We start from the raw sequence: 21,575 nt of genomic DNA on the forward strand, positions 1-21,575 counted from the left end.
GTTTAGTAGTATTTAACTGAATATTAAGAAGGACAACAGAATGATGCACAGTGACACTTACCTGCCAGATGCAGAGGAGTCGAGTTTCTGCCCTGGGTGTCTCTGCAGTTGATATTCTCTGGTGTACAAAGCTTCTGCACTCTGGCCAGGCAGCCCTTCTTGGCAGCATCCAGCAGGGCAGCATCCCCCCTCAGTAGGTCCTGAATATCTGTGTCTCCTTCTTTGACCAGATCTAGGGGTGTATTTCCATCTCTGTTCTTCTTGGTTGGATCTGCTCCATGCTGGAAGACAGAACCCGCACGGTGCCTGTGTATGTGTGTGGGTGGGCAGGTAGCATATCCATCATTTACTCAGTTTGCTGTCTACACCTTCACTTGTCTGGAGAGAATCTATTCTACAGGCACTTTGAAAACAGGAGTCTGAATTCTCCTTTATTTTGTAACTACTTAGAAAAACGATCCAAGATCTTGCTGACTACTAATTAAAGCCTCAGGGTCAATGGTGACAGTGTGCTGGGATGACACTGAGCATCTTTTGTGACAAACTTCTCCTGAGACTTCAAGTTACCTTTGAAAATGCTTTTATTTTTTATAATGGTCTAGATGTTAATTCTGGCCAGACTTCAATTGCAACACATACACACACACATAGACACACACACACACAGTTTTAGTGATAAAACTAGGGCCTCACACTTGGTAGGCAAGAACTCCACCACTGAATTATAGCCCCAACTCAAACTGCACAAAGATATTTAGGCAGCATCATGAGAAAGAAAAAAGGAATACACACAGGTAGAAAAAAAAAATACTGAATTCTAAATGGCATCAGTTAAAAAATGTATTTCATGATGTATAAATATGCTTAAAAAAACTGCCTTGGTTTAAAATTATCTATACCTGTAGGGCAAGAATACTACAGATCTGATAGACAGCTGTTGACCTATTATGGAAATTAAGAATAATCTAAGCTAGCCAGGTGTGGTAGTGCATACCTTTAATCCCAGCATTTGGGGAGCAGAGGCAGGCAGATAGATCTCTGTGACTTCCAGGCCAGCCTGGTTTACAGAGTGAGACTTCATCTTAAATCAACCAACCAAAACCAACCAACCAACCAACCAACCAACCAACCCACCCACCCACCCACCCACCCACACACCCACCCACCCCAATATTCAAGTCAGATAATAAATTAATAATGACCTATAGGTGATTTGTTTAAAGTAACTAGTAGTGATATTTGCCATACATATTTATGGTATTATTGTATCAAATAAAAATATAGAGTACTTACAAGAGCAATTTTTCTCTGGTTAAGATGAGAAACCACACAGATGTCTTGTAAGATATACATGTGTATGTGATATTTAGTAAGGATGGGTTAACAGTATCATTAGCTATGATGGTAGCAATAGTAACTATATCACAAACAGCAACATGAGGAAAAGGTCCCTTAGGCCATTTTTTCTAATAATGATGCTATATTAAATAAGTCATGTAAATTAAATCAACTCTCCCCAAAACCTTAATGAAATGACCTCCATTGAATCTACTCAGGAAGACCTGTCAGGCACTAGTCAAAGCTATGTGAGCACTCTGACGACATCTGGAAATGGATGGTCTTCTCAGCACTTGCTTTCAATACATCACAACACTCTAATTTCAAGCAATAACTAAACCCAGGCAGCTGTTTCATATCTACATACTTTTAGAAGGAGCTTGCAGATTTCATACTTTCCCTTGGCTGCTGCTTCATGGAGAGGGGTAAATTTCCACAAGTCTGCCACATTGACAGAAGCCCCGTGCCTCACCAAGAGCTCAGCTACCTCGTAGTGTCCATAGGAGCAGGCATTATGAAGGGGAACCAAGCCACTAAACAAAAGCAAAGCAGAGTCACAAAACAGATCAGATCTTCCAGCTAAAGTAACTCTTTAATAACATGCTCTTTTGCTGGACAGGGTGGTACATGCCTATAATCTTGGTACTTGGGAGGCAAAGGCAGGAGTTTAAGGTCATCCTCAGCTACAGAGAGATTTCAACCTAACACAAGCTACATGAGACTGCCTCAAATCCTCCTCACACCCTTCTATGGAATTGGGTATATTGAACATCCACTCAAACCTCTTTGGTCTCTAAGATATGGGCTCCCATTTCTAGGCAAGGACTAACAACGTTTATTATTTACTGTGGTGGGTATGTGTGCCATGGCACATGTGGAGGTCAGAGGACAACCTTGAGTCAAGCTTTCTCCCTTCCCCTTTATGCATGTTCTAGGGTTGGAACTCAGTCCAGCAGGCTTGCACAGCAGGTGTCTTTACCTGCTAAGCCATCTCACCAATTCAAACATAATAATTAAAAAATTTCAAATATAAAGTCTTTTTATATCACAGCAATCATTAGTATTGAATACATGTAGATATACGTAGTCACAGAATAAAATACAACCACAATACTCTTTTTTTGGTAGTGCTGGGATTAAAACCTAGGGTTTCATGCATGCCAGGGGTACTCTACCACTGACTACACACCCAGCCTTTTCTATGTTAAGATAGGTATTATTGAACTCATTCTATAAACCAAGCAAGCACTGAGTTCAAATCCCACTGTCTCGGCCTCCCAAGCGGCTGGGACCCCCAAGTCTGCTTATCATCTGAGCAATGCAAAGCTCTGCATACTACAAAGTACTAGCACAGATCCTAACCAATCTGTTTATCATCTCTCAGATTTTCTTCATTTTAGATTTTACTAATGAAAATTCCTGGCTTACTTATATGATACACAATATACAAGAATGTAATATGCAATACATAAAATATACAAGACATCCTATTTATTTAGTTGGCAAGTTGCACCATTTGTTTTAGTTATTTTTAAATTCACAACGATTCAATAGTAGTTTCTCTGCACAATTTAAATGTTGAGGTAGCAAACAATGAAAACTCTAAGTGATTTCAGAAGGGAATCCACACTGGGCGTGGTGTACACGCCTTAGTCCCAGCACTTAGGAGGCAGAGGCGGTAGAGCTCTGTGACTTTGTGGTCATCCTGGCCTACATGTAGCAAGTTTCAGGACAGCCATATTACTGAGAGAGACCTTTGTCTCAAATAAACCAAACTCTAACCCTTCTCCCCCTAAAAAAGAAGAGAATCCACCAAGGGAAATAAAGGCCTCCATTGTAAGTTCTACTTGGCTAAGAGAACCTAGGGCCCTCCTCTTCTGAGGTAACTCTCGCAGATGACTATGTTTGCACAGAAAGCAGGCGACGTTCTAAAAAGTAAAGACACCCTCTCAAGTCAGTCACCGAAGGGTCAGCTGAAGTTGACGGAGGACATAGTAAAAATAAGACAGCCAGTGCCGTTCTAGCTAGAAATGAGTGTCATCTAAGGATGGTTTTAGGATGAGATCTGCTGGCACTAAAATGAGTCACAGAAGCCAACACTGGCTGCTCTCCAATGTACTAACAGTATTTTAAAACAACTAGTGATGCTGTTCTCACACTGTCATGTATGGTGCATTACTTTAGAAGACAAACACACAATGGTCACCCGAAGCCTAAGCCAGGCAACTTCAGTGATAGCTCTACACTAAGCAAGTGCACGAACAGGCTGGCTGATCTGAGCAGGTGCAAAATTAACTCCGAATATGGAAATTCATTTTGGCAACAATATTCTTCTTATATTTCTAAGCAGCTGCTTTAAAAATTTTACCTGGTTTGTCACATAATTCATCTAATATAAAAATACAGACAATTTAAACTAGTAGAAGCAGAATTATATTTCTATTAATACTGGTGATTCTGGGATGGACTGAATTGAAATCATCCACTTTTAATAGGAAAAAATATAATGAGAGGATGTATGTAAATTTCAAATTACATACAAACATTCATAACTGAAATAAAATCCTACACACAGGCATGCAAAGGATGCACTAAGCAGAAGACATCCCACATCTCCTCCTGGTGAGACCTATCTACTGCACAGAGCAAATTCCGAGGCGCTGAGTGACGAGAGCTCACTACCAAGTGACTCACAATTGGTGTACACACCCAAGACACAGCTGGAGAACTCCAGGCCAACTGCTCAGTTCACATCTCTAGGGGGTGGGTTGGGAGAACCTTCACTTTTCTATTGTATGTCTGTTTAAGTTATGATTTAAATGGAACATGTTTATTGTTTTAGTGGGAAAGCACCTACAACATCAAAACACATGATGTTTACAAAAGGGGTATCTGTCATTTGTAAACTTTCTTGTACTAAAGAAAGCAGTTAACTTCTGTAGATAAAAATTACATAATTTTATACCAAATATAAGTAAACAGATTAAGTATGAGGAGACTAAAGCTCAAAGATCTGGACTTGAACACATACCCTTTGTCTTTGGCATGGACATCAGCTCCGTGGTGGAGAAGGTACTCCACAACAGACACGCGGTTATAGCCCGCAGCAAAATGCAGGGGTGTCGAATGCCGGCCCTCCAGATCTCTGCAATTCACGTTCTGTGGGCTGCAGAGTTGCTGTTGTGGTGTATGCAGACACAGAGAGAGACACAACACCATTACTAATCATTCACAGATTTTGCTCTAAAATTGTGCAGCATTTTAGATCACTATAATTATATGGTAAATATTCTCCAGATGAGATAATTAAAATGTTAAAAATTAGCACCACAGCCAGACATGGTGAGGCACCCCTAAAATCCCAGAGCTGGGGAGGGTAAGACAGGTGGATCTTCAATTTGGGGGCCAGTGTGGGTTACACAGTGAGTTTGAGGACAGTCTGGGTCACATACTGTGTCAAAAAACCCCAAAGGAGAACTGGCGGTACAATGACCACAAATACTTTTAGTATATACACAGAGGAATTTAATCTTTGCCAGCGTGCCCTAGCCCAATCTCTGATCCATCAGAAACCTCCCAAGGGCAGAGACTGAAGCCTCCTGTCTTACCTGTGTCCATCTCCCCGTCCCAAGACTACTCATCACACAGGAATTCTTATGGTATACCTAGCTGCTCTCTGCTCAAGTCCACTTGAGTTGACTCCAAGGAACTAAAGAAACTAAAGAGAGTTCCTGTCCCCTGGAATGTGGGTCAAGAGAAACTTGCTTTTTAGTACTCACAAGCTCTTGATTCCACCCATTTCTTGCTGAATGTCAAAGCAATTGTATATGTCATTTTTCAAATTTTAACATACTTTAGACAATGAACAGCCTTTTCCTCCACTTCTCCCTCTAATTCTCTCTCTTCCCCTCCCCTAGGAGGTGGTGGGGAAGGGAGGAGAGGTAGAATATCACTCTCATAGTACAGGCTATCCCAGAACTAACAGTAAAGCTCCTGCCTCAGCTTTCCAGGGGGGATGAAAGGCATGAGTTATCACAACCTGCTAACTTCTAATACTTTCTTAGTCTTTTGAGAAAGAAATATACCAGACTGAATTCTCAATTTGTATGTCTTCTTTGGACACTTACATTCCACTATCAAAAATAAAATTTTCCTTTATTGTGAATGCACTGTTTAGGAACTTGAAAGCACATATTGCCTACCTCATACAAACAGATGAAATCTGTATTCCGGGCCAGCAAAATGGCTTATGGGGTAAAGGCACTTGGTACTGTGCCTGACAGCCTGAATTAATTCCCAAGTTCCCCGTGGTGGAAGGAGAAAACTAACTCTAGAAAGCTGTCCCTTCCACACACGCCCACGGCACATGTGCACACATGCACATACACACACAAATTAGAATATTTATTACAGTTGATGTAATACAAGTGTGTGCATGCATATCTTATTTTTTTATGGTTTAGGTGCTATAAGGCACAAACTGGGAAAATCTTAGCAGCAGAGAACTCTGTCTGTAGATACACTGTCAATTGTTTGTAAATCTTAAAAAAAAAAAAAAAAAAAAAAACCTGTCTGTTTTTGAGTAGTAGATGTGTCAAACGAACTGGGTAGCAAGATTCCAACAGGAACAGCAAAGGCGCCATTTTACCTTCACGGTTTCCAAGTCCCCAGCTTTGGATGCCTCCAGCAGTCGATAGTCCACATCTGAAGTACGTATAGGGGTACTCTCTGTATCCAAGAAAGCAAAGATTATGTTGGCTTTTGGGGTACTGTAGGCAGCTACAGAAGGAGATTGTTTGGTGAGGGAAGAGAGATTAAGGCTGGACATGTCTGTGAGATAATGGTTACTCTCCCAGTCTTACTCAGATGAGCATTTTTTACCTCAATTTGCACCTTCCCAAAGTCAAATTTCAATAATTCTAACACAGGCGAACACCTTTGTTTTTGTTTGTTTTTCAAGACAGAGTTTCTCTGTGTAGTTTTGGTGTCTGATCCTGGATCTCACTCTGTAGACCAGGCTGGCCTCAAACTCACAGAGATCTGCCTGGCTCTGCCTCCCCAGTGCTGGATTAAAGGCGTGTGCCATCACTACCTGGCAGGGAAACACTTTTATGCTCCACCACTCTAGTCGTCAAATGTTCTGGGTAAAGACTGTGTCCATCATGGGCTCTGAGAGTGATCTCAGGTGGTCAGCCTTGCTTAGCAAGCACCTTTAACCACTGAACCATCTAGCCAGCACAATACCTTAGCTTCTGCATTTCAAGAGTGAGCCTGCTTGTCTTCAAAGTCTCTTTCCGGCTTCAGATTACATTATATTATGGACACTGAGTTCAGGGTCCCAGTAGGAAGATCAAGCGATGCTAGAATCGGCTTTAGAGTTTAGAAGAAACACTCCAGGTTTTCTGTAGTGCTTTGTTCAGAAGGGGGACTTTTATAGATAAGTTTAAGAATTCTTTGATAGAAGACAAACTATTTGATCATATTAATAATACTCAGCAGATAAAATACCAAGACTACAGAGGAAAAAAGAATATCTCAAACAATGAAGTACATTTTTTTTTTTTTTTTGGTTTTTCGAGACAGGGTTTCTCTGTGTAGCTTTGCGCCTTTCCTGGGACTCACTTGGTAGTCCAGGCTGGCCTCGAACTCACAGAGATCTGCCTGGCTCTGCCTCCCGAGTGCTGGGATTAAAGGCGTGCGCCAATGAAGTACATTTTAAAGAATGTGTTCTATTGCATTTGTCAGTCTGTGGAGTGGCTAAGTACTAGACCCGGATCCTTGCTCCCATTATATTTCCTTTTCACAAACACAACAACTTAAAAAGTATTTGCCAAGTTGATTTTGGGCTTTGCTCCCATTATATTTCCTTTTCACAAACACAACAACTTAAAAAGTATTTGCCAAGTTGATTTTGGGCGACTTCATATCAGAGTCAATGTGTCTGTGAACCTAGTTCTTGGCTGCCTGTATTCGCCTCCTTCCTGGCCCCCAGTCTCCACCCTAACAGTGCATGTGTACTACTACACTCACAGGCGAGCGAGGCTGATCTGCAATACTCTACCGTGTCTCTATGAGGGATTCCAGCCACAGAAGACTCAGCGGAACAGCCTTTGTGTCTTGAGTTATTCATCACAGCATGCTGATGGGAATGACCAGGAAAGCACCATTTTTCTAGTCAAGCAAAATACCTCGTGCACATACTAGAATGCTTAGAGAACTACAGAAGGTCAAGGAGTAAAAGTTGAACGTGCCGACTTACTACGACAGCAACTGTGCAGCTCTGCATCTGCATAAATCTAAAACACTAAGTTCAGAACAGGCTTGCTTCAGGGCTTGGTAGGCAAATCCCAGCTACTGAAGTAGGTGAGGCATGAATATTACAAATCCAAGGCCTGTCTAGGTTACAGAGTGAGTTCAAGACTTGCATAGGTGACTTAGTCAGACTGTGTCTTAAAATTGAAAAGCAAAAAGAGATGTGGGAATGTAGAAATATCAGTATAAAAGAACCCTCAGTATTCTCTTCCAAGAATGAAGTAATTCTGATTAAAAGGCTCTATTTCAGACAGCTCTATTATTTGCATTATCTTTCTTGATCAATAATGAATATGGCAAACTGAGTCCCACCATTTCCTAAATTAAGCATTTAGTTAACTATGTGCATCACAAATCAATTTTGGAGTAGAATTCTAAAAGTAACTGAAACTTTTTATTTATGATTTCATATTCAATTTCATTTCCCCCAGAAGTCGTATATTTGAAATGCATTTACTTAGAAGGCATTTTAAAGGCATTATATGGATCCAATTTGCTGGATTTATTTGATGTTTCATCCCCATTCTGTTAGCCACTGTTGAAATTTATGTACAGTACTGTGAGAAATTGACGCAGTAGCTGTGTGTCTGTTTACTTATAGTTATAACTCACCGAAAGTAAAATTCAGTAGTGAATGATTCCCAGTAAAAAGCACAAAAGAATATTTCATAAAAACCCAATTTATAAAATGATAACAGCTTCCTAGTGGGGGAGTAATATCTTATCTTCCTGCAGCAGATACAAGGCAGGTGTTTAATATTCAAGATTAACCCCTATCCATAGTCTGGTGGTGAGGACTGGTGGAAAGGCCAGTGGACGGGGAAGACGAGTAACTAACTATACTGAATCCTTTAGTGTCTAGTTCCTAAGTTTTCAGTAGGCTGTCACTTCTAATCCTGGGAGCTAGGAAGCCGGTGCCTATCTTCCTATTGGTTTTATGCACGCTCTGTCTACAAATCTAAAAACTGAAGCAAAATGATTGGCATGTAAGAATGAACTGCAGAGGGAGGGAGAGCCTTACAGAGTTTTCAAGGTTGTGAAATCAGTTCTTGAGATTGTTTCCCTCACATAGCACTAGCACACCCACCACCACCATGTGCCCTGAGAGAGACTGTGCTTCTCAACTGGCCTGTATTTCTTAGAAGGTCTTAAAAACATTTGTGGGGTCAATTCTGGTCCTCGAGCATTGTCACAGCCAAGCTGTTATGTAATAACTGTGAGATTTACTGTAGCTTACTATTATTTTCCTCTTCATATTAGGATCTTTCAATATAGATACTTAGGAGGTTTTAATGTAGATTTTTTGAGTAGTCAGATCAAGTAATGTATCAATAATCGGAAGAGTTTTACTTCTGGATAGGGAGTGCCATAAGATACCTGCTATACAGGAAACCCTGTGCCTGCAGAGCTCGGGTATACTGCTTACAGTGGCCAGGCTCTGACCACCGGGCTATAGATGTTTGTTTTGCTTTAGTTTCTGTTCGTCTACAGTAGATGGAGTCAGGACAAAGGCCAATGGGTGAGAAAGACGAGTAACTATCATGAATTCTTTCACATCTAGTACCTAAGTTTTCAGTCGGCTGTCACTTGTAATTTTTAGAGTTAGGAAGCCGGTGCCTATTTTCCCATCAGTTTTATACAAGCTCTGTCAACAAACTAAGTATCTCACACTATAGTGTGCGTTCACTGTAACATTCACCAAAAGTTGATAATTACATTTAATCCATGAAAATTCGAGATGATTTCAGAATAGTTAATGACAAGTAGGTCAGACTACTATACATACAAGAACAATTAAAAGTTATTACTATGGAAATTTAACTTTTCCCCTCCATTTGGTAGATTTTATAGCTACCATAATTCTAGCTTGCACCAGATTTTCAACTCTAAACCAACCAACCCAAAAATGGTGTAGATCTTCTCCTGACACCTCCTCATCCTACCAAAAAACAGACGTAGAAAAGAATATGGGATAAACCGAAAACAAAACAAAACACCCAAAAAACTGTAAGCAAGGAAAGGTGTGGCAAACAAGCGCTCAGGTCAGGTCAGGTCAGCTCAGGTCGGGCGGCACCCAGCCTGGGTGAGCAGGAGAGAGGATGGGAAAGTGGAAGCTGGCCGATGGAACTCACCGCTCAGAATCTGCTGTACCGCTTCATTGCCCATCTGAGCTGCTGTAAAGCCTTGCAGGGAGATGATGGAAGGGTCGGAGCCATAACTCAGCAGAAGGCGGCAAGTCTGCAGATGGCCTGCTAAGGCAGCTCTGTGCAAAGCAGTCTGCCCAAGACTGTCCAGTGCATTCATCTGAAAAATCATTGGGTGGCACATGAAGTCAGGCATTCTTTCCCACTGTAGCAAATACACTCTTAGGATAAAAGCCAACAGTAAAACTTTTTGGGAAAACGGCATTAACTTTTGCTCACTAGTGCTACAGAAACAGCTCATCTTAGTAGCCTGAGTGTGTGTGGGGAAAAAACTAAGACCACAGAACACCCCTGACTTCCCTGACATCTTCCCGCCACACTCCACTCGGAAGAAAGAATGGGAGGTCTTGGAGGGCAGGGACTCTCACCTGGTGTTCACTGCTGGCCACACTGGAGACACACACCAAACGTCTCAGAATGAACAGTGTGATCACACTCCGAGTACCAAGACAACAGACTACACATGCAAAGACTGATAATGTATTTTATTACACTTCTTTTTCATTTAGGAATGCCTTATATTCTGGTTGAGTATCCATAATCAGAGGTGTTTCCAATTTCAAATTGTTTTATGTTTGAGGGTATCTGTACATACATAATGAGTTATCTTGGAAATAGGATCCACATCTAAATACAAACTTAATTTGTTTCACATGTACTCTGTACACATAAACTGTGTGCCTGTGTTATGATTGTGGTGTATTTCATGAGGTCAAGTGAGAAATTTTCCATTGTATGTTGATAATTCAAAAGTTTTGATTTTGGAGCATTACAGATTTCCCATTTTCAGGTCATGGATGCTCATCCTGCAACAGATACCTTAATTAAGAATACATTTGACTGGGAATTGCCTTGAGAATTAGATGTTCCATTTTCAAACCTTCAAGAGTGTATACGGGAAACAGTAATTTAGTTACGTTGAGTTAATGTTCAGCTTTTCGGTTATGTTCATTATTTGGTCATATCTAACTAGTCTAGCATTTTAGAATGTTCCAGTAGACTCCAGTCAGATCAACTGTACAGCTGCTTTCAGAGACCCCCTTCTCCAAGTCCTCCGTCATCCCTTGAGGCCTCAGCAACTAAGCCCCTTTCTGAACGTCTGTGCTGACTTAGCACTTAGAAACTATACCACTGAGGTAACTTTTCATCAAGTTTAATTAATGCTGTTGAAAATATGGACTGTCTTCTTGAAAGGCCTGAATAAGGGAATAACAGTGAAATCTCAGATTTTTGCTGGTTGTTCAAAACATTTTTGTGCCTCCCACATCAGTAAGGTTAGGGTTTAAGAGAACTGGTCTCTGTTTCCAGGCCTCCGTCATTACTGGTACAGCTGTGGCACTGGTTCAGACAAAGGTTTGCTTAAATTCTTAATGGTTTTCAGAAAACTCACCATTAAACGATATCACAATTAGTTCTATCATATTTTCCAGCAGGAAAAAATGACTTTGTACATAGTAACAGTGAAGCACTGTTGTAAGTATTTACTTCTTAAGGGAAAACACAAGATGCCAAACCAGTTTTTGTATGAATGTTACTTCATTATAGAAGAATACACTGCAAACATCCTAATTATTCACACTTTTCTGGAAATCAGATGAGACATATTCAATTATACAGCTGTAAAAATGAATGGCAACAATTAACTCAAATTTAGTTTATTATATCATGTAAATATGGTTTGAGAGTTATTCTTGTAAAATACAGATCTTACCAAGTTAAGATCTCAAATTAATGACTCTAGTCCTTTAAATAAAGCTGAATCCTTAGCAAACAAATGCTATGGGCAAGAGAGAGGATTTAAAGGTTTTCTACAAACTTAGGACCAGCCAGCTTCGCCTGCACTGTTGAAGCAGATCAACAGAACACAGACAAAGAACACACTGTACCTTCTGTAAGTAAAAATTGTGGGACTGAGTGCTATGTAAAACAGCTCATTCACATCCCCATCGCTCACTTACTCTGGGGAATTTCATGTCTTAATGAAAAAACTTTATGTGCCAACGGTTCTCAGAACTAATTTGTAACACAAATTTTTAAGACTTAGTTTAAAAAGTTCCATTTGATAAGGACTGACTGATAATACTGGAAACTGACAAATTGGTCTTACTGATATTTCATGTTCTCTCTTCTACCCCTATGAGATATTTAATCATTCCTTTAGGTGAGGCTTATTCTTCTGATATCTTGGACATTTTCATATCTATAAAGACACCAATGCAATGCAAAACTGTTTATGTTTACACACAACACAGACACACACAGATACATATAAATTATGAAAGGACACTATCATCCTTTCCTCACAGTCTATCAAAGACTATCTCCGGAACACTACGTCCAGCACCAAGCTGAAGTGAAAAAGCTATCCAAGAGCGAAGCACTTGCTCAATGGAGAGAAACAGCAGAGCCCAGAACAACTTCTTGACAGTCTGTCTGTGCAGCCCTCTTAGAGCACTGCTGTCCCGGGCAGGGGAAACAGGAAATAGGTTTTCTATAGGGACTGGTGAGGAAGGGATTACTCTTTAGAAGGCAATGCCACCAGTTTCTCAGGGAGGCCCACACAGAAGGATCCTCATACATCTGAGGTCTGCTTTGTGCACAGAGCAGTTTCTAAGCTGGCTAGGACTACATGGTAGACTCTGGCCCACAAACAAACAACGAAAACCCCACCAAACCAAACAACAAAATCTACCCCCACCACTCTTCTCTCCCTGAAGCCCCTAGTCTCAGAGCCCCGAGAGTACCCTAAAATGGTTGGAGATCAAGTCCTAAGTCCTAACTTTCTCAACAAGTATTTAACACTCAGTGCTAAAAAGGTTAGTTTCACTTTTTAGGTCTATTAAAGTGTGGAACTGCCTTCAAGAAGGAAAATGCTTCATTTAATGTTATATACTCAACAGTGCTAGCAACAGTTAAGACTTTCTTAAGCCACGTATTTAGAGGTTGCGATGGCCAACTGATTGTGAATATGATTGGACTATGGATGTGACTAAATAGTAATTAGTAAAGCAACCGTGTGTGTGTGTGTGTGTGTGTGTGTGTGTGTGTGTGTGTGTGTGTGTCTGTGTGTGAAGGCTTTTCTAGAGATGACTATATTCTAAGGACTTCAGTATAAATGAATGTGTTAATCCACTGACAGATTCCCAATCTGAAGGCTACTAAAGAAAGGAACTGTAGAAAGCCACAGAGTGACTGGAGGAGTAGGTCACTAGAAGTGTGTCCTCTGTGCTTGTATCTTCCTGTTAGTACTCCACTTGGACTCCTGTGTGCCATGAGGTGACTATTCCAGCACGCTGTCCTACCACAATGGACTGAACCTCTGAACCATGAGCAAAATACACTTTTCCCCACTTATGTGGTTTCTGTCAGGTATTTGATCATAGGCACATGTTCAGAAAGTGCTATAGAGTCAGATGGAAACCATGGGTCATTTAAAAATCAACAGGAATCACAGAAAGAATACACTAAGCAAGGAAAACATGGCCCAGCTGTAGCAAAGAAAAATTTTTACTAACACATGAATGACTGAATGCACCAACCCTGTGGGATTAGCATCCTACCTTGGGATCCAGGAATGAGTAATGGGAAGTTAACACAGCTTCTTCCTCCCCCTGCCCCTATCTCTTTCTCCTTCCCTCCCACACTCTCTTTTGGCTTCCCTGGAGCTTACTATGCAGATCAGGCTGGACTCAAACTCATCAAAGATCTACCTGCCTCTGCCTCCTGAGTGCTAGGATTAAAGGCATTTGTCACTACACCTAGCATGATAAGGTTTGAGGTCTACTGATGGCAACTTGTATTGTTTGTGTCTTTAAAGGAACCAATAACACTTACTCTCTGTAGGGAAGACCGGAAGGATATAGTACCTTAGAAGTCATTCTGCATCACTAGCAGAATGTTTTCAATCACAGAAGCCCACTGCTGAACTAAGATGCTGATAATGAAAAGGCATTATGTACATGAATGGCCAATCTTAGACCTATACGATGTCACTGACATGGACTATAAAATAAGGCTATTTTTCATATGTTTTTCTGAAATAAAATGCCTTACTGGTAACGACAAATAAATAATATTTTAAAAAATTAAGAACATTATTCATGGTTTGTATGAGTATTATAAATGTCATAAAATACTCAGACCAGCACAAAAATAATGCTCACAAGTATAAGAGAAAGCCCACTTAGGTTATTGTTATTTCTGCTTGACATAACATGTTGTTTATATAACAATACCATAGTTGTAGCTACAAAGTATGTGAGAAATTTGTACAACTTCTCTTTAATTCTAACTCATCTTGATCTTAATAAAAAAAAAAAACAAAAAACACCGAATGTCCTTTTAAAGCAAAATTTTGGATCACATGCACTGTAAATGAGAACATATAATCCTATTCACTTGTAAAAGTATAATCAAGTAGTGTAATACTAAAACACTACAAACAAATCTGAGGCTTATGTAATGCAAGGGGAAAAGCAAAAGGCAGGAAGGATAATTAAAATGGAAAGAAGTTTTTCAATTGAGGGTGTGTTACGTGTCTCTGTATGGGAATGTGCACATGGGTGTAGGTAGCATGGAGGTCAGAGGCTTCCTGGAGCTGGAGGTACAGGAAGCTGTGAAATGCTCAACATGGGTGCTAAGAATGGAACTCAGATCCTCTGCCAGAGATGAGCCATCTCTCCAGCCCCTAAATCTTTTCATCTTACAAAGAATCATGATGTAGGGATTGAGGGTCTGGTCACTGCTTAGCTGTGATACTTGGTTTCATCAGCTATTACTAATGGAAGAGATTTCATACACATGTGGAACCCATCAAAGAAATATATTAACTACATTTACTAAATAATGTTTTTACTTGTAATGTGATTATGTAATTAAACTGAAGTTTTCACTAAAAAATCTGATAGTCAAATTTCATCTTTCCTTATGTTCTTACAAAAACCACCTAAACACCAAACAGGAAATAATTACAAATAGGTTAGAAGATTGTGTTTTAATGGTTTTTTAAATTACGAAGTTATGATGGGTGGGTATGCTGATTAGTTTGTGTGTGTGTGTGTGTGTGTGTGTGTGTATGTGTGGGGTGTCAACTTAAAAGTTAACATCATCTGGGAAGAAGGACCCTCAGTTAAGATGGGCCTGTGGGCAAGTCTTTGGGGCATTTTCCTGATTAATAATTATTTTAGGAGGCATTGTGCTCATTGTGCATGGTGCCACTTGGGGCAACTAGTTCTGAGCTGTATAAAAATGCAAGCTGAGCAAGGCATGGAGAACAAGTCAGTAAGCAGCATTCCTCCATGACCTCAGCTCCAGTTCCTGCATTTCAGGTTCCTGCATTACTCCTATACATACAATAAAAATAAACCTGAAAAAGAAAGTTGACTGTATCATTGTATGGATTCTAATATTAACTTAAAAATGGTATAGGTTGCTGGGAACCCAGCTGAGTGGTAGGGCACTTATCTAGAATGTGAGACCCCAGGTTCAATCTATAGCATCACAAAAATAAATCCCCCCCAATAATGTACATTTCCATGTTTTAAAAGTGTCTTATTTTTACTTATGTGTATGTGTATATCTGTGTGGGTATGTGTGGATATTTATGTGTGTATGTCCCCAAGAGGATGTTGGATCCCCTGTGGCTGGAGTTACTGATGGCTGTGAGCTGTCTGATATAGATGCTGGGTACTGACCTTGGGTCTTTCCCAAGAGCATCAAGCACTCTTGCCTACCGAGTTACCTCTCTACCTGCTTTTGTAGTTTTGATATGAAGTGTCCCCCAACAAGGCTCATGTTGGGGGTGTGGTTCCCAGACAATGGCACTGTTCGGAGAGTTTCTGAGAAGACGGGACGTGGTTGGATGACACAGGTACTGGGGGTGGATCTTTTAAGATGGCTTATTCCTGGTCCTGTGCTATCCTGCTTTCTGCTTCTTGCCGTCTACAGACTGACCACCACTCGTATGCCACATGCTTCCTTCCACCACCATGGCTTTCTGCCCAACTGCACAGGGCCAAGTGACCACAAACTAAACCCTCTAAGATCATGAGCAAAATCATTCCGGAGTTGTTTCTGCCAGGTGTTTGATCACAGGGATGAGAAAGTAACCAACACAAATGCAGAGCTGAACTGTATTTCAGAAGACTCATGTCAGCTGCCTAGTGCTTTCTAGGAGATCAGAAGAAAGGACAAAGAAACATTAAAAAATTAATCAACTTCATAGGACAACCTATGGCTTTCAAGACAAAACCCAGGAACTACCTAACTGTTCTTCCTGACGAGGAGGAATTTCTTGGGGACTCAAGTATTGAGAGCAGCCGGCTGCCGCATGCTGAGTTTGGGCTTACCTTCGCTCCATGCTTATGCAGAACTTCCATGACGTCATTATGAGCTCTTTCCGCTGCGACATGCAAAGGAGTCATGAAACTGGGAAGGAGAAAAGAGAAAGAGACTTTTGTAACTTCTACTGTGACAACTCCCAGCAGCTAACAGCTGCTGACGGAGGGCAGGCATTTTCTTCAGTGGTGTGTCCACTGCTAAGTTGCCTATGCTCATTCAAGCAACCCTAATTAGACGTAATGAGTTAGAGAAAACCAAACCAAACCAGGACAAGAAGAAGACATGAATCTAGGAAGGGGACCTGTGGGGTAGATGGGGCCCACAGTGGCAGGGAGAGGAGCAGGCGGTGGTGGGGCTGAAAACGATCAAGTTACGTTTCGCACATTACACAACAAACAAACGAGAAGGAAAGGGCTGGGCAGCTCTTCTGTAAGGACACTTACTCCTTGTTTTTTTCATTGACATTGGCTCCTTTCCTTAGTAGCAGCTCTGCCACTTGCTTTCGTTTGGGATGCAAGGAGGCCACAGCACAGTGCTGCAACACAAACAAAAGTCAGTTTAAGAAGAGCAGACTTGTATTTAAATGGGGACTCCTGAACGAAACTGCAGCTGGGAGCTATTTGGAACACTGTAATCTCAAAATGTAGCATGGCATAATGATGCATTTTACTCTATGGAGATGGTCAATATTCCCTTTAAACACATTGGGAGTGCAAACCAAGCGAAATTATATTCTCAATTAAGCATTAAGAGACTTCATTTCTTTTTCTTCAGTCAATAAACACTACTAAGCATATATTCCATTGAAGGCGTTAGAACACTGCTTTCTCAAAGTTGTGGAAATCTATATTAAATGACTCAACCCCTTATTGGTCTATCAGCCACAAAAGTCAGGGTTTCTTCATTACTCCATTGAGAGGATAAGCTGATTTGCTCAATCATTGGTGAAAACATGTGACCTTAAAGCAATTTAAAGGAAGTAATAGTCTCAGGAACTTCACATTTTATCCTCATAGTTATATAACTTTTGTATTTTGCTCCATTTTGCATCGATGATTGTATTAACATTTTAAAAACGAAAATTGCTCACAAGTGAGTAGAGTAACTACCCCAGAACAGCTGAGTGAGTTCCTTAAGGCTGGGGATTATGCTCTGTGACTCTTAACCTCCTGGCCTAGCACTGTGTAGACTGAAGCTATTTGAACTGGGGTTGATGGTTTTAAATTTAAGTTGGTCCATTTCAATTTGGTTAATCTTTTAACAGTGTTTTCAACAGAATGGGCTAAATGACCTTTCTGAGCCACATAGGTTTAAGGAAGTTAAATGAAGCATATTTAACAGTCTATGCTATAAAAACCACATATGCTTAAATTTTGAAGTTAGGGGCATACATTAACCAGACCAACACCTGTGCCTAAATGTATCTAATGACATAAAAATAAGTGAATCTTTCTGAGAGAGTACTAGGAGGAAAAAAAGGATAGTTTTAAAGGTAATTTATACAGCCAGGAACAGAAAGTTCAGGTGTACTATTTCCTCACATGAACATAATCCATTATTTGAATGCAATCACTCCAGAGGATAATGCAAATATCTATGACACCGTATTTTCTAGAGAAAACAGATAATATTTATCTAGTAAGCATACTCCTAAAGAAAAGATCCTATCAGCTCACATTTTGCATTATAATGAAAGCATTGAGCACAAAAGTAATTTGTCACAATAAGCTTGGGTGGATACAGAGACAGAACAAGTCTAAATCACGGCTGAGCAAATATCTAGTCCCTCACCCACAAAGAATCATGAGCAAACCCAAGTTAAAAATCAGTGCAACCACCATTAAAATGCAAATTGCTGGCATTTCAGAGAGTAGGGCACTTTCAGGTTTCTGAACTGAAAGCATTATTTAATGCTGCCCACTGTTACCGACCAGGGAGGGATGGGTAATGCCCTCTTACCAGTGCTGTTTCATGAGACTGTGGCTGCTTGAAGTTAATGATTTCCAAAGCAAGGGTTTTCTTAACTTTTGCCAGGTCTGCTTCTCTGGCTGCTTGTAGTAAAGAATGGCCTTTAAATTCATCTGCCAATGAAATAATAGTTATTAAATAAAAATAGTTATTAAATAAAAATGACATATAGTTTCAAAAGTTATAATCAACACTGGAAGGTATAATTTGCACACCTACAGTCCCAGCACTTGGAAGGCTGAGGCAGGAAGAGTACAAATTAAAGGCTAGACTGGCCTGCAAAGTGAGTCTGAGGCCAGCTTGTACGAGACTGTCTCAAAAGGCCAATACATATAAAAATACACATACACACACACAAAATCAAAACTGTAAGTAGGAAAATTACTAACTTTGCATACATCTCTATTTTACTTCAAATAGTAACATAAAATCATGATGATATAAAGAATGCAGGTATAGGTTAAGGAAAAGTTTGGAGATGTAAGTACTGTGAAATGAGCCTTTCACGCTCTCAGAGCTGATGGCAAGTCCCATACTAAGGCGGTTATTTGGGCAGTCAATCATTGTGAACACACTCTGAGTGCTGTTCAGCTCTTACACAGATAAGAGACCTTACACAGTGTCAAGGAGAAAAGACAGGAGGAGCCTGTTTTTTACACTGTTACTCTTCTTGCTGTCCCTGCTGCCATCAGAACTAAATGGAAGTCACGGAACAGAAAATGATATTTAGAGAAATAGTCAAAATATTAACAGCACTTATTCTTGACACAGAACTGAAATGTTTGAGAACTGCCAGAATTTGAAATTTTTCAAAGAACAATAACTACATAAGAATAACTTTAGATTTTTATTTTCTATGTTACAAATTTAGTTTTATTTTATACAATTTTATTAACAAAGCTGAAAACTGTTCCAAAAATACACAAATGAAGTTTGAAACTAATACATAACCATTTCAGCTGTTCTAATGTCTGGACCTATGCATCTACATGATACTGTGCTGTTTCTTCTTTCTTGTGAGGACCTCACCACATTCCTCTCTCTCAAAAGACTGAGAAATGTACACAGACATCTATTCAAATACATCACGTGCCGTATGAACCACCAGTCACTATTGAAGGCCTCAGTTTAGACACTTTGGACATGCCTCCCTCTCTGCCTTCACTGAATACTTACAGTTAGGACCACAGCAGTTGTAATAACTTAGTATCATTGTCATATTTATTCTTCACAGTCCTTATCACTTAGTACAGAGTTTGGCACATAGTAGGTTCTCAATAAATATTAGTTGTTATTAATAAGTTGTGTTAGTTCAGGAAATAAATCATTTCTAGATGACCTTTTATTTAACATTTCCTTAAAAAAAAAGTGTGTGTGTGTGTGTGTGTGTGTGTGTGTGTGTGTGTGTGTGTGTGTGAGCTACAGGGTATGTGCAGAGGTCAGAGGATAACTTTTAGGAGTTGATTTTCTTTGTCCAAAGTGGGTTCTGAGGAATCAAACTCACATCATCAGGTTTGTGTGGTAAGGGCTTTTACTGGCTGAGCCATCTTGCAGCCCTATTTTATGGTTCTTTAACATTGTTAAATTTCTCAGCGTGAGACTTTAAAACTTCTGGAACAAAACACAAAGTTAACTGAGATGATAAAGTAAACCAGTCAATATCAATAGCAAAATTAGATGTTTTGATTTTAATACTCTAAGTAGGGGGGCTGGAGAGATGGCCCCGTGGTTAGGAGCACAGGCTGTTCTTCTAGAGGACCTGAGTTCAGTTCCCAGCAACCGTGGCTCCCAACCATCTGTAATGAGTCTGGTGCCCTCTTCTGGCCTGCAGGCAGACATGCACACATGCAGACAGAGCACCGTATACATAATAAATAAACATTAAACAATGCTCTAAGCAGGACTGCTGAAGCCAGGGAACTACAGGCAGAGTGAAAGGGCAGGGTCCTGACAACTACAAAGGAGCGGGTGCATTCAGAAGCGACAGCAAATGAACTGGAGAGCTTGGCTGGCGTGAGCGGAGAGAACTGAAGCACAAGGCAGGTGACGCCGTCTTGAACGACAAGCAGCCTATCAACAGCAGCGTGATACAGGCAGTGTGGCCTTTTCCTACTGTATAGTAAGGAATGGTGGCTCAGAAGAAAACAGCAAATGTATGGAAGTGTAAATCGCACCACCGGAGTACCAAGGGAAGAAAGAACTATGGCACAGTAATAAAATTAAAGCCATGCATAATATTTCCTACAGAAAACATCCCTTATCTTTGCTCTTAGAAAAACTGTAAGATCTCTGACCAAATTAATTTTGAAATTTAAAATATTTTATTGAGGAATCATTATAATTAAAAAGCAACAACCCAGGAAGTGGAATGCCTATCAACTATGTAACTGTTCTAAAATTTTAAATGCAAAGGTAACAAAAACTTATTTTTAAAGTTTTATTGTTGTTCCTATTTTTAATCATGTGTGTCTGTGTCCGTGTGTAGGTATGTGCACTTGTGTGGGACGCTCATGGAGACCAGAGGTACTGGAGCTGGAGTCAGAGGTGGCTGTGAGCCACTTCCCAGTTGTCAACAGTCCCACATGGGTGCTGGGAACCCAATCTGGGTCCTCTGCATGAGCCAGAAGCACTCTGAACTTCTGGACCATTCCCTCCACCCCACCCCATGCCAGGTGTTTGTTTTTAGAATATCAAAGACATACAGCTTAAAAGATGTTACAACTACCAATGACACTAACCCAGAAACCTGATAATTTTCGTTATAAAATGTCTAAAAGTTTGCCTTTCTAAATAGATCTTAAAATAAGAATGAAATTCAAGCTACCTCATTTATTTGGCTTTACAAAAAGAATAAATAAAAATCAAGAAAGGAGGTAAGTATGCAGAATGATGTGGTTGTAATAATGGCATGGTGTAAAGATTATTTTTTTCCTGTATAAACTTCTTTGGGGTGTGTGTGGGGGGTATGTGTGGAGGCCAGATGAAGGCATCCTGATCCTCTGAGGTAGGGATTACAGGCACATGTAAAACATGCTCGCCTTGCTCCGGGAGCACTGAGATCCAAATTCAGTTCCTCAGGGTGCATACCGAGTACTCTCAACCACTCTCAAGCCTCCTGTACTATTTCCTTTAACAAATTCTGTAATGTGAACGCCAGCTACACAGCAGTAAACAGGGCACTGAAAACTGCAGCTACAGCAGATCCCTAAGTTCTTCCCTCCACATAAGTCTCGGTAGAATCTTATTTAACGAAAACTCCTATCGAGAAGGTTGAAAACAGCAAAGAAACTGCTCCCTGTAAAAAGCTACACAAACTTAGGTGAATGCTGAGGTCTACAATAGACTAAGACAACCTAATCAAACAGACTGTCTAGACTCCTAATAAGAGCGGAATAAAGGGACAATGATGATGTA

The 21,575-nt window shown here is 40.3% G+C and overlaps 1 protein-coding gene across 4 annotated transcripts in view; it reads right to left on the reverse strand.

The window, feature by feature from the left end:
• The window catches only part of Tnks (tankyrase), a 153,443-nt gene that overhangs the window by 21,338 nt on the left and 110,530 nt on the right, over positions 1 to 21,575 (reverse strand). For all 4 annotated transcript variants that reach the window (XM_059244387.1, XM_059244385.1, XM_059244388.1 and 1 more), the window contains 8 exons: positions 18,153 to 18,274; positions 16,637 to 16,728; positions 16,202 to 16,280; positions 9,783 to 9,954; positions 5,987 to 6,066; positions 4,370 to 4,515; positions 1,706 to 1,871; positions 62 to 281 (listed from right to left, as the gene is read on the reverse strand). In XM_059244387.1, the coding sequence (XP_059100370.1) occupies positions 62 to 281; positions 1,706 to 1,871; positions 4,370 to 4,515; positions 5,987 to 6,066; positions 9,783 to 9,954; positions 16,202 to 16,280; positions 16,637 to 16,728; positions 18,153 to 18,274 (1,077 nt within the window). The remainder of the gene's footprint in view (positions 1 to 61; positions 282 to 1,705; positions 1,872 to 4,369; positions 4,516 to 5,986; positions 6,067 to 9,782; positions 9,955 to 16,201; positions 16,281 to 16,636; positions 16,729 to 18,152; positions 18,275 to 21,575) is intronic.

This window comes from Peromyscus eremicus, chromosome 17 (genome assembly GCF_949786415.1).
Source record: "Peromyscus eremicus chromosome 17, PerEre_H2_v1, whole genome shotgun sequence".
Classification (NCBI taxonomy): domain Eukaryota; kingdom Metazoa; phylum Chordata; class Mammalia; order Rodentia; family Cricetidae; genus Peromyscus; species Peromyscus eremicus.